This window comes from Tarenaya hassleriana, unplaced genomic scaffold (genome assembly GCF_000463585.1).
Source record: "Tarenaya hassleriana unplaced genomic scaffold, ASM46358v1 Cleome3, whole genome shotgun sequence".
Classification (NCBI taxonomy): domain Eukaryota; kingdom Viridiplantae; phylum Streptophyta; class Magnoliopsida; order Brassicales; family Cleomaceae; genus Tarenaya; species Tarenaya hassleriana.
The window spans coordinates 3703500-3715117 of record NW_010966177.1 but is presented as its reverse complement, the minus strand read 5'-3'; the positions used below and the strand labels follow the sequence as shown (position 1 = coordinate 3715117).

The window sequence follows — 11618 nt, the reverse complement described above, 5'->3', positions numbered from 1 at the left end:
TGGGCTTTTTGGGCTTTTCTTTTATATTATATAATTAATTAATTCTGCGCCAAATTCGGATTCTATTTTTTTTTTTAAACTCATTACCTCGTCAATACGGATTATTTAGAAAATAATTTAAATGCAATATTTTCATATAAAATTGGGAAAATTCCATAAAAAATTCAGAGCAGAAACTTTATTATATAGATCATGGTATTAAAAAGGTACACAATAGATCATGACACTGATACTAAAGGGTACTGCTACAAAACAGAACCGCCGAGATTTGCCGGTAAGTAAATAAATAAAAATATTATCACATGATCATGATGGCATCATCCGCTTATTTGTCGGCCTTCAACCACAACGGATATAAAATGTGAATTTTTACAGAGAGATTCTTACAAAGGTTTGAGGTGATCGGCCTCCAATTTGATAAACCCATCGAGGGAATCCACAGTGCTGTTCTGCTGGGTCCATAGCTGGGCGTATCTTCCTCCTGCAATCCCTAGTAGAGCCTCGTGCGATCCCTGTTCCACCAACTTCCCATTCTCCAGAACTATTATCTGCATCCCCGACCAGTTTCAGTTTCAGTTCCAAGCAAATGTAAGAACACCAAAAAATAAGTACAACTTTACCTCATCGCATTGCATTGCAGTTGTCAGCCTGTGCGCGATGAAGATGGAAGTCCTGTTATTCGCTATCGACTTGAGTGCGCTCAGTATTTCCGCCTCGGTTGTGCTGTCGAGCGCACTTGTTGCTTCATCACACAACCTGCCCACATTTCGAAGAGACATCTCTCAAATACATCGATTTTCGGTTATCAATCCTGTCGGAGCAGAGGATTTTTTTTTTCTGTAGTCTGCAATTACTTACAGGATGGCAGGGGATTTAAGAAATGCCCGAGCAAGAGCAATTCGTTGTTTCTCGCCACCACTCAACTGCACACACAACATCACCACTCAAGACTGGTTTTAAGGAAAGGCCATTAGAGGATAACGTACATCTCAAACTCACACCTACTCCAATGCCACTCACCTTGAGCCCCCTTTCTCCAACCACTGTGGAGTATTTTTCAGGGAAATTCAAAATCGTTTCATGGATTGCTGCACGCCGAGCAGCATCATATACCTGGACCAAAAAAAAGATGAATAGGAAAAGGAAACGAGGATAATATGCAGCCCGGTTTCTGAAACAAAGATAGTCCAATACCTCTTCTTCTGTTGCCGAGAGACGTCCATAGTGAATGTTCTGAAATATTGTGTCATTGAACAGCACCTGTTTGAAGTAGGGTTACTGTCAAGAACAACGAAAACTTACCATACTAACAGAAACCTTCCAATTAGAGGACTATAACAAAAACAAAAAAAAAGAATGGTTAAAAGCCAACTTACGGTATCTTGAGGAACGACGCCTATGGAACTCCGAAGACTAGTTAGGCTCACTTCCTTTATATCTTGCCCATCGATCTTTACCTGTTAACAAAAGTGGCGAAGATGTTCACTAAAAACTCAGACACCAACCCTTTTCGTCATTAAAAGTTTCTCTAGGTGGCATTGATAGGTAACAGAACCTAAGCGAAAGAGATTAACATTCGTTCCGACAATGGTCACATAAGAGGGAGGGCCCTGAATCCAGAAATGGAGTGAGCCAATGCTTACATTTCCAGAATCTGTGTCAAAAAATCTGAATAGCAATCTAAGAATGGTGGACTTGCCTGCCATTGACAAAACAGAATCTAAGTAATGGTGTTGCAAGTAGATTAATTGTGATTCGTCAACTTGGATATTCTAGCAAGGAGTTTGAATTACCGCTGCCACTAGTACCAACAATTGCCACACTTTTCCCTGCTGGCACAACAAAGGATATTCCATCTAGAATTTTTCTTTCCGGCAAATAACTGTATTTAGGGAAAAAAAATAAAAGAGGGTGTTGAATCACACGTCAATGATCAACAATCTTTTCTGCCTCAGCCAAAACATGAAACAGTTATCTGATCCATGCAAAGTATCATAAATTTTCCTGATTTCAGTTCGACTTTCAAGTTACTGTCCGTCCCAAATATTACTCAGTAGACAAAATTAGTGTGACAGTAAGTGGTATTAGAATAAGAATCATCACCAACCTGAAGTGCACATTTTCAAACTGAATGCTTCCACCATTCAAAACAAGAGGTTTTGCATTATCTTTGCTTGTGATGTCAGATTTCTCCTGGAGCAGTAAGATACCACAGCATTATCAACAGCTTAAGCACATCAGAAGTCCATATCAGCAAGCACACTCTTCCAAATATATTTGAATATGTTAGAGTCCCACATCGGTGAGAGAGAGTGGAGGTTTGACCCTCCTTATATATTGGTCCCAAATACCTCTCTCACCGATGTGGGACTCTAACAGAATATCACTCCTATGAGGTATACATTAGCATCTCGAGTATCAAGAAAGAGGGATTAGGAAGTTGAACAAACGAAAAATGCGAAATGACACCCAACATAAGGCAGAAGAAAGCGGTGTGAGATCTCTTGATACCTCTAGCAATTGGAACATTGCCTTCATGTCCACAAGGCTCTGAATGGTCTCACGGTAAACACTTCCCAAAAAGTTGAGTGGAAGAGACAGCTGGAACAAAAGCCCATTCACCATAACCTGCATTGTCACAACCATGAAAATTATTAGGAACCCTGCAAGCACCATATTAACCAATACAAAATAGACGGGGAGGTTAGATTTAGCACATGTCCACAAACGCCAGACACTTGCACACACACACACACAAAAATATATAATCCCAAAGGAGTAACTCATGCCATACAACCTATCCAAAAGAGGCACTTACCAAATCACCTACGGTCATCTGGCCGTTCATGATGCCCTGTGAGCACAGCACCATTGCCGTTGACAAAGCCGTACTAAATATAACATTTTGCCCAAAGTTTAGAAAAGCGAGGCTTCTTTGGGTTTTCAGGGCAGCATCTTCATATCCTAGAAAGAGCAGTAGAATCATCATAAGAGAATCAAAGGAAAGAAGTGTAACGCACAATGATTAAACAACCGATTTTATCCTGCTACTTACTTAAAAGATAAAGCAGTAGTAAAAGATGGTATATATATACTACATTGCAAAACGCTCAATGGATCGTTCCCTTATTATCTGGACATAAATCTAATACTAGCCTTCTTGGGAAAGAGAAAAACTTGAAAAACTCAATTTTCCATATTAAACAAACAACCAGCGAAATTACTTACTTTTCAGGAATTCATCATACTTTTCAGCTTCATAAGCTTCATTGTTGAAGTATTTAACAGTCTGACCAAAAAAAAAGAAGAAGAAAAACTTATCAAAACTGCAACTTAAGCAACATGAGAAGACATGTGAAACCGTACCTCATAATTTATGAGAGAGTCTATGGCCCTTGTGCTAGCATCATTGTCAGCTTTATTCATTGCCTTCCTAAACTTGGTTCTCCACTGAATAACATTGAGAAAAGTTGAGCAGAAGATATGACAGCAAAAGGATTTGAGACAGCATGAAAAAAAGACACCATCATCATCCCAAGGGACAACAAAGTGAAAAGAAACCGCCATATACCACCAACTAGCATTTTCAGCCCGTGAAGAAACCACAGCTCCATGAAGGAACGGGTCCTAAGTGTCTTATAAATAGTTCAATTACAGTCAACGCTGGATCAAAATGAGATAAGCAAAAGTATTGCATCATAGTGTTGATATTAGATTCAACTAGCTGAGAACATGTAGAGCTATGTACAGTACCTGTGTCACGGCCAACGTGAAAGTGATGTAGGCTGCAACAGAAAGAGACGTAATCCAAGCAAAAGCTGCTCCAAATTTGTATGCTAGTATACCTGATACCATAGTTATCTGAGGAAGATACATATTAAATACGTCGAACATTTTTAGAGGCAAAGGTGTAGTAATTCTAGATTTAGAAGAATTGGAAAGCAAGATAACGAATCCAAACATGAAACCGCAATTGATATGAATGTGATATTAATCGAAGTAAGAAGTTGAGCTGAATAGGAATTTAGGAAACATGAATGTGATAAAGGGTTGAGCAGTGAAAAATGGTTTTACCTCCAGAATAGTGGGGACAACATTGAAAACCATAGATGAGAGGATAAAGTTTATTGCACGGCTACCACGATCGATAATTCTGTTCAAACCACCTGTTTCCCGACTGGACACAAAACAACCAAACAAGATAGGCAGGATCAGATGAAATTATGGTGTGATATGAGGGAACTTGTGAAAAAAGTCAAAGACCTTAGGTGATAACGAAGGTCAAGATCATGTAAATGCGAGAAGACCTGCAAAGGTAGGAGGGGAGAGGGTTTATGAGTGAAGGGGATCGATACATCAAAGAGTAATCCTCCATCAATGTTGAAAAAGTGGCACCGAATCATGAATATATCTCTACTAGATACCCAGAGCATTATTGTTCATTGAACAATATACCTTTCTAGACACAGAACGTATCGTCCGGAGAGCAACCTTGGAGAAAACAGCAGTACGAAGTTCTGCAATCATGGACGTAGAGAGACAATGAGAGACAAAAAAAAAACACTTCTGTTTTAGTGAAAAGGCAATGAAATCGCACCATTAAAAGCAGAAGAGGCAGAACGAGCAATGCCGTATCCAATGAGGACGGCGGCAGGTGTAGCAAAAGCGGCAACCAGGGCAGGATTGGCGGAGGCCGTGCCGGTGGCTGAGGTCAACCAGTCAACAGCCAACTTGAAAAGGAAAGGCACCTGAACATTCATGAGCTTAGCGCCGACGAGAAAAGCCAAGGCAGCGATGACCCTGAAGCGAAATTCAAGGTTATCTCTCATCCACAAGTAGCTGGCCAGCGTGCGGAGGATCTTCATGTCGGCTGCAGTCGATTCTGAAGAAGGTTTCTTGATGGGATTGGGCGTCGAAGTGGAGAAGAACAGGATGCGGCCACTAACATTTGAACCCTGTTCGAGAATGGCCATTGCTAACAATCAAACAGAAAAAAAAAAACATAGAACCGATGGTGACGGGGAAATCGAGAAGAACGAACCGATGAAGGTGAGCGACGGGGATCGGAGAGGAAGGCGTTGATAGCAGGATACGGTCGAATCGAGTTACGTCTGATGAAATTGGAGAAGACGGAGCTGCTGCAGAGGGGACGACGTCCATGGTGAAAATCAGAGGGAAGACGGGGGCAGATAGACAAGGGTTTGACTTGAGCGCGGGAGAAGACGATGTCACGAGCCCTGAATAGCCGTGAAGTCACCGACATGGTTTCTTCTTCTCTGTCCGAAACCGAAACCCTGAGAAGAACTGGCGAACGAAATTCCCCCGAGTTAGTTCGCCGGTCTCTGCGCTACGGGACCAAGTCCGACTGGACACGTAAGTGATCCACGGGCAATTTAATAGGCCCAACTCTGAAGGTTCAATTACGTAGGCCCAAGGCCCAATTCTGCCTTTGATACGCCGTAGTACGAAACCAAGTCCCCTGGACACGTAAGTGATCCTAGGCCGAATTTCGAAGGCCCAATTCGGCCTTAATAGTTTTGTAACGCCATAGTACGGATCCAAGTCCGCCTGGACCGTAAGTGATCGCGGGCCCAATTTTGGAGGCCCAATTATCAGCCATAGGCCCACGAAGATGTTGCAAATTAGATCCGTCACAATCAAGAACTGTCCGGTTCTATCTCGTTTCTCTGCCATTCATCCCGACACTGTGCCATCATCTTCCTTTTATCTTCAAAACCAATAACAGTTCATCCATCCATGGTCACGCCATTCACGAAACGATCACAGCATCAAGACAATGGGTTGTTGTCGAGCCCTGTGTGTACAACACGCGATTACGCCTCCGAGCCAGCTCGAACCCTTCAGCAGCAGGAGAATCCCAAGAACAGGGAATTGTTACAGTTTGAAAAGGGCATCGTCATCAAGCAGAAGGAGAGTACAGGGAGTGAGATGCGAGATAGGAGACTTCATAGGAGGAGATCTGGTGAAGCTGGACATCGGGCGGTGGCTTGCTGACGTGGAAGAACACAAGGCCATAGCCATATACACTCCCCACGAAGGAGGCTACGAGGGCCGGTACCTGAACCGGCTCAGATACCAAGGCTACTACTTTCTCGACCTCTCGGCTCGCGGTCTCGGCGACCCTGAGACCACCCTCCTCAAACCCTACCCCGTCTGCCCTGTACGTATCTCTATCCATTCACACACGTGTATGTACGTACGGATATATACGTACATAATGAAGCATGAATTTCTATATATATATATGTATATAGGCCCACCTGGGGAAACAGCCTATAGCAAGGTGGTATTACCCGCCGGAAGTTGACTACAGGCTAGCCGCTCTCCCCCCTGATGCGAAAGGCCTTGTCGTCTGGGTCATCGAAGCTAAGGTTTATACATCTTCGTCTTAATTTCCGTACCCCCTTTTTTTTCCTTCCTTAAACCCAACAAGTAGTTACGATGTTTCGTCTCTTTTTTTTTTTTTGGTCCGAACCAGGTTCTTTCAAAGTCGGAGCTCCAGTTTCTTGCGCTCCTTCCGTCTCTCCGCCCCAATGTCAGGGTCATCGCTGAATGTGGCAACTGGTCAAATCCCTTCCTCTTCCTTGAAATTAATTCTCTTCTTTTTTATTTATTTTCTAATCTTTCAATAATAATTATGATGTCGACATGTTTTGTTGCATTAATCGAGAATCCGTGCATGTTGTGTGCAGGAGAAAATTCATGTGGAAGCCACTTAAGGAGATTGCAAGTCTAGCTCCAGACCAGTAAATCAGTACATAGTTGTCTTTGTTTTATTATCCAAAAGTTCACCGGAACATTGATCCAATTGCATCTTTCGCTCGCAGAATTCTGAAAATTCAGATGAATATCTTTTTTCAAATGAAAACTCGAACCTAGATTGAAAAAGAGAATTTGGCCAACGATTCCAATGATACATTTTCTCATATTAATCGTAATTACTAAAAATGGATTGTTGTAATCGATCTTTCAATTATTTTATATGCTCTGTATTATATCATTGCTAGTATCTACATATTTGCCACGTGAAGTATAAATAATTGTGTTGGAGTTCTTTTTTTTTTTGGTCGAGGTTCCACATGCAAAACGTGCACGCCCGCTGCAACTGACAGTTCGAGTGTAATCGCCAGACTTTTGTGTTGAGAAAAAAAAAATACCGATGATCTATCATGCAATAAAAAGTTAAAAACCGCAAGATTTTTTTAAAAAAAAATGTCTACGTAAAACCATAGTTGATCTATCATGATTCATATTAGAATAACCATAATTAATTAGGATTCTGGATTAATCCATATATGTGAGTATATGCGTATATGCATACATACATATGCATGTTTCTTTTGAAAAATCGCATATAAATATCTGAATTTTTATAGAAATCTTAAATAAATATATGATCTATAAAATTCTCAAATAAATATCTAAAATTTTCAAAACTTTCACGTAAATACCCAAATTTTAAAAAAAATTTCAAATAAAACAATTTTCGTTGACGGCTAATTTATCAATTTTCGACGAATTACGTTATAAATTTAAAACTGTTAATGGATTTTGGTTTTATATGGTAAATTTTTAAAAGTTTTGGTATTTATATGAAAGTTTTAAAAAAATCGGATATTTATTTAGAAATTTTATAATTCAGAAATTTATTTAAGATTTTTGTAAAAGTTGAGATATATGTGATTTTCTTTTTTCTTTTTCTTTTTTTGGGTTTTTTCATTTTCATTTTTCTAATGATATGTCAATGATGTCGTCATGAACTAGCATGTGAGCATCGTAAAATTTTTGGACAATAATGTCAGCTTTTTTTTTAGATGAGATGGATATACAGATTGATTTTGGTTCCAAGAAATTCAAAAAAAAAAAAAAAGTACAAAGACAAAGACAGAGACAGAAACACAGCATATAAAACCAAACAGAAAAAGAATATCATTTTACACGCCGAGGCAAATATCATTAAACGAAACAATCAAAACCCATCTCCGAAACAACTCTCCTCTGTTTTCCTTCTCTTTTTTTTTTTTTTGGTTACAGAATATCATGCTTAAGGCCGAAACGACTCAGGCTTTCACTTTTGTTCTTCAGACTATCTGCTATCGCCTCTGCTTCTCCTCTTCTCTCCATTTGAGACATCCATGGCTTTGTTCGAATCCGACAACGCCCTCGTAAACGTTCTAGAAGACGCAGAGATCGAAGGCCGCTTCTTCGCCAACACAGCTGGCCTCTTCTGATCATCCACGCTCTTCTTCTTCTGTGAACTCAGGCTGTGTGTGGCCGATGATACAGTGCTCTTAGGTTTGGCGGCAGCTTTCTTGGGACCCAAGGAACTTTGGAACGACGAAGAGCTGCCGACACTTTCGTCGTCTTTGACCGCGGATGATGACCCGCCACCTCCGAGGCCTTGCCTACGGTTGGCCCGTTGCATTTGGACGTTCTTGGGATCGTTTTCGACGTGCAATTGGGTGGCTCCTTGGCTAGCCGTCCTTCTCACCCTCGGCCTGGTGGTTTCACGGGTTAAACTGCTCTTGACGGAGGTTTGGTCTTCAGTGTTCCGTGGTTCAGTCTGAGGGTCCCATGGCCGGGAAGCCATCCACCGCTCAAGCCAGCTCCACCCCCAGTGCGGGTTGTTTGGGTCCATCAGCACTTGGTGCGGTAGTTTTGATGAGTTTCTCCACGTCTGCTGCTCATGTATACGTAAAACCACGCACAGTTCTTGTCAGATCAAAGAATTCGAAACAGATCGGTTGAAACATAACAGTGATTCGCTTCAGGTTTTGAGTGTGATTGAAAGATTAGGATCATGCCCTTCTTGCCGATTCTTATTACTCCTATTTTCATGGTTACTAAACAATAAACCATCTTCTTATGCACAGAACGAGAGAAGTAAGTGAAACCTGGTGGCTGTAGGCATAAGCCAAAGCCCTCTCTCTTTTGACAGCGGCTTCTTTCCTGTATATGAGACGTGCCTCGATCTGCTCCTTCGTTTTGTTGCTGACATCAAATTCCCCCGCGAGGATCTATTACCAAACAAAAAAGAACATTTGTATGCCGAAAGAAGACTTTTTGGTCCAAAGGTTCAGTTCAGCCTCTTGTTAAGGTCTGAGAGTTGAGAATTCATATCATACCGAGGAGGTCGTCGTCCCATGCTGTGGTTCCTTCAGTTGTTGCCTCTGCTGAAGCAACTTGTGCCGTGCCTTGTTCTCCTCCGACAAGCGAGTCCTCCTTTCTTGGATCTGCGTTTGTAAACGCGTCAGCGTCTGCATGGAACGCAGCATGGCCGTCGCTTGCCTTTTCACGTATTGCCCTTTCAACAGCTCTTTCAGTCTGCTCATTCCTCTCAGCGCCCGCAGCGTCCTCCTCGCCTGCAAGATCCAATCACCAAGAAACCTAATATAACCCCCCAAGATCAAAAACATTTGAAGAACATGACATATATACGCAAAATGTGTGTGTATATGTACCATGTAACATCTGTAGGCTGTCTGAATCTTGATCGCGGCGGATTCTTCCCGTGATTTCCCGGTTTGATGCGTGGCCGTAGCCAGACGCACGACCTCTGCGGCAGCGTGGGCGGCCATGACTGCGGCTTCTGCGGCCACCGCTGTCGCGAGAGCCAGAGCTTGTCTGGTCTGCTCATCTTTGGATCTGATAGATCCGGCCGCATTCGCAGGACGACGAGCTGACGTGGAAGGAATAGGGGGTGGCGGAGGCGGCGGAGACGGTGGTGGCAGCGACGGCTGTGGGTCGGCAGCTGGAGGCGGCGGCGGCGGCGGTGGAGGAGGAGGCGGGGAGGTGGTTGAAGGCTCGATGGATGGTTTTTCTTCAGGGACCAATGCAACAGAATCTATGCTCTTTTGTTTGCCAAACCATTTTTTCTTCGGTTTCTGGGGTTTCTTGGCAAAGACGTTACGAAGGATGGATGAGAGAGTAAAATTACATAAATCGTGATTTGATCATAAGATTATCATCTGAAATCAAACAAAATGAAATAAAACAGAAGACCAAATTCGATTAAAACAAACCTGATGATCATTATCGTGGGTCTGGGAAAAACATGTCACAAATGAAATCCATCTCTTCCCCATCTTCTTTGTTCTTCTTGTCTTTCACAAACTGGAAAAATCATATATTGAAATACGTTTACATATATTGTCAAATCTAAATCCACATTAAATATAAAAAACAATTAATCCTTCGTTGAAATCCGTTGTTATATAATCACAAAAAATTGAAATTGAAATCAATATGAATTTAGAGAAGAAAAAAACAAATACCTGAGCATTTTGATCTCGAGAACCAGACACGGGGAAAGGAAGAAATGGTTTCGAGGAGTTGTAAGGATTTTTAGATCAAGGGCCCCACAGTTACGTTACGTGGGACCCAAGTGATGCTGCAACGGATGTTAGAACGTTTCAACGGATTCAACGATCCAAAGAGCCAAAGCAACCAAGAAGTAAATTATTAATTAACATAAAACGTTGTTGACTTTTAGTTTGTTTTTTTTTTTATTATTCTCTTATCTCTTTTATTCTCTGTATATTCGAGTTTTACATTCTTTCTGTTTTTTTTTTTGTTTGGTTTTTCTAAAAAAATGCACGGCTACGAGACAATTTAGAAAATACGATTTTTCGTTGAGATAAAGACAGCATTTGTCATATGCCTTCTTTAGAAAATAAGATTTATGTTCAGAATCAGTTTTTATAATAACCATTGTTTAGAAAATAAGATTTACTGTTTAGAAAATTATATAAAGGCATATTTTAAAACAAGATTTTCTAAAATCACTTATTTTTTTACTAAACAATTTTGGTTAAAAACAAAAACAGAAAAAGTGAAATTCGATTTTAGGAAATAAATAGAAAACATATATATTTTAACTTTTCAAAATACAGCCCCAAAGCTTCTAAAACATTTTTCCTTGTCAAAACTGTATTGAATCTTGAATAATTAAAATTCTACAAAAAAATGATTTAAAATCATTATGTCCATGATATATATATATATATATATATAGCTAGAAACCTAAAGTTTTTTTTGTTTGTAATGAATGTATATTTCATATGGGTTTTTGAAATTTCAGTTTCAATTAGAATATTGTTGGGATTTTTTCTATTTTTATAAAATTAAATTAATTAATCCATTCAATTTCATATGGATTTTTCTTTCGATTTTATCGGTTTTATTTGTAAATATGCATATTTTCTACAATATTTGTTTTCATTTGATATTTTGGTTCAAATATAATTAATTTAATTTTAATATAAAAATCCAATATAATATATATATATATATATATATTATAATTCAATTTAATTTATGTACCCAAATTAAAATCTGTAAAAACTTGTAGATAATTGAGAAATGTAACGTATTCATGCGAAGCACATATAAGGTACAAACATTAATTAGTGTCAAGAAAAAAAAACCCCGCACGGACATTATGGTGGGCATGTCGTTCTTCTACGGTTGTCAAATGGCATGAACCGTTAGCTATTTAGGAGTCAACTTAAGACTTGTCAACGAAGTTTCATTTATTCTGAGAAAAAACATTAGCATGACAAATATATATATATATATATATATATATATATATGTCG

At 40.0% G+C, this 11618-nt stretch overlaps 3 protein-coding genes across 5 annotated transcripts; 1 reads left to right on the top strand and 2 right to left on the bottom strand.

Moving 5' to 3' along the window:
- Positions 1-156: 156 nt before the first annotated feature.
- Positions 157-5342, bottom strand: LOC104819154 (ABC transporter B family member 25, mitochondrial). The gene is made up of 19 exons (XM_010549088.1): positions 5042-5342; positions 4598-4955; positions 4456-4517; positions 4264-4307; positions 4075-4177; positions 3754-3861; positions 3367-3450; positions 3229-3289; positions 2819-2964; positions 2512-2628; positions 2108-2193; positions 1794-1882; positions 1644-1699; positions 1377-1457; positions 1195-1260; positions 1021-1113; positions 859-923; positions 621-756; positions 157-548 (listed from the first exon to the last, which is right to left on the bottom strand). Exons 1-19 carry the CDS (start codon positions 5261-5263, stop codon positions 384-386), a joined length of 2142 nt encoding a protein of 713 aa, XP_010547390.1. The 5' UTR covers positions 5264-5342; the 3' UTR covers positions 157-383.
- Positions 5343-5695: 353 nt separating this feature from the next.
- On the top strand, positions 5696-7030 carry LOC104819153 (NAD(P)H-quinone oxidoreductase subunit N, chloroplastic). Its single transcript, XM_010549087.2, has 4 exons — positions 5696-6181; positions 6276-6392; positions 6500-6585; positions 6714-7030. The coding sequence occupies exons 1-4, from the start codon at positions 5798-5800 to the stop codon at positions 6769-6771; spliced, it is 645 nt and encodes a 214-aa protein (XP_010547389.1). The 5' UTR covers positions 5696-5797; the 3' UTR covers positions 6772-7030.
- Positions 7031-8022: 992 nt separating this feature from the next.
- On the bottom strand, positions 8023-10518 carry LOC104819152 (protein IQ-DOMAIN 1). Of its 3 annotated transcripts, none has more exons than XM_010549084.1 (6): positions 10296-10518; positions 10044-10134; positions 9483-9914; positions 9147-9383; positions 8916-9038; positions 8023-8701 (listed from the first exon to the last, which is right to left on the bottom strand). In XM_010549084.1, the coding sequence occupies exons 2-6, from the start codon at positions 10104-10106 to the stop codon at positions 8108-8110; spliced, it is 1449 nt and encodes a 482-aa protein (XP_010547386.1). In that variant the 5' UTR covers positions 10107-10134; positions 10296-10518; the 3' UTR covers positions 8023-8107. The 3 variants fall into 3 exon arrangements, with proteins under 3 accessions (XP_010547386.1, XP_010547387.1, XP_010547388.1); XM_010549085.1 differs by having other exon boundaries at positions 8023-8698; XM_010549086.1 differs by having other exon boundaries at positions 9483-9905.
- Between the last annotated feature and the right edge of the window lie 1100 nt (positions 10519-11618).

Coding starts and splice junctions, on each gene's coding strand:
- LOC104819154 (XM_010549088.1), bottom strand. CDS start 5,263: ATGTCGGTGACTTCACGGCTATTCAGGGCTCGTGACATCGTCTTCTCC. Junction 4,308..4,455: donor TACGTTCTGTGTCTAGAAAG/GTATATTGTTCA, acceptor CTACCTTTGCAG/GTCTTCTCGCATTTACATGA. Junction 3,451..3,753: donor TCACGTTGGCCGTGACACAG/GTACTGTACATA, acceptor AATGTTATTCAG/TGGAGAACCAAGTTTAGGAA.
- LOC104819153 (XM_010549087.2), top strand. CDS start 5,798: ATGGGTTGTTGTCGAGCCCTGTGTGTACAACACGCGATTACGCCTCCG. Junction 6,182..6,275: donor AACCCTACCCCGTCTGCCCT/GTACGTATCTCT, acceptor ATATGTATATAG/GCCCACCTGGGGAAACAGCC. Junction 6,393..6,499: donor TCTGGGTCATCGAAGCTAAG/GTTTATACATCT, acceptor GGTCCGAACCAG/GTTCTTTCAAAGTCGGAGCT.
- LOC104819152 (XM_010549084.1), bottom strand. CDS start 10,106: ATGGGGAAGAGATGGATTTCATTTGTGACATGTTTTTCCCAGACCCAC. Junction 9,915..10,043: donor CCCACGATAATGATCATCAG/GTTTGTTTTAAT, acceptor GTCTTTGCCAAG/AAACCCCAGAAACCGAAGAA. Junction 9,384..9,482: donor CAGCCTACAGATGTTACATG/GTACATATACAC, acceptor TGGATCTTGCAG/GCGAGGAGGACGCTGCGGGC.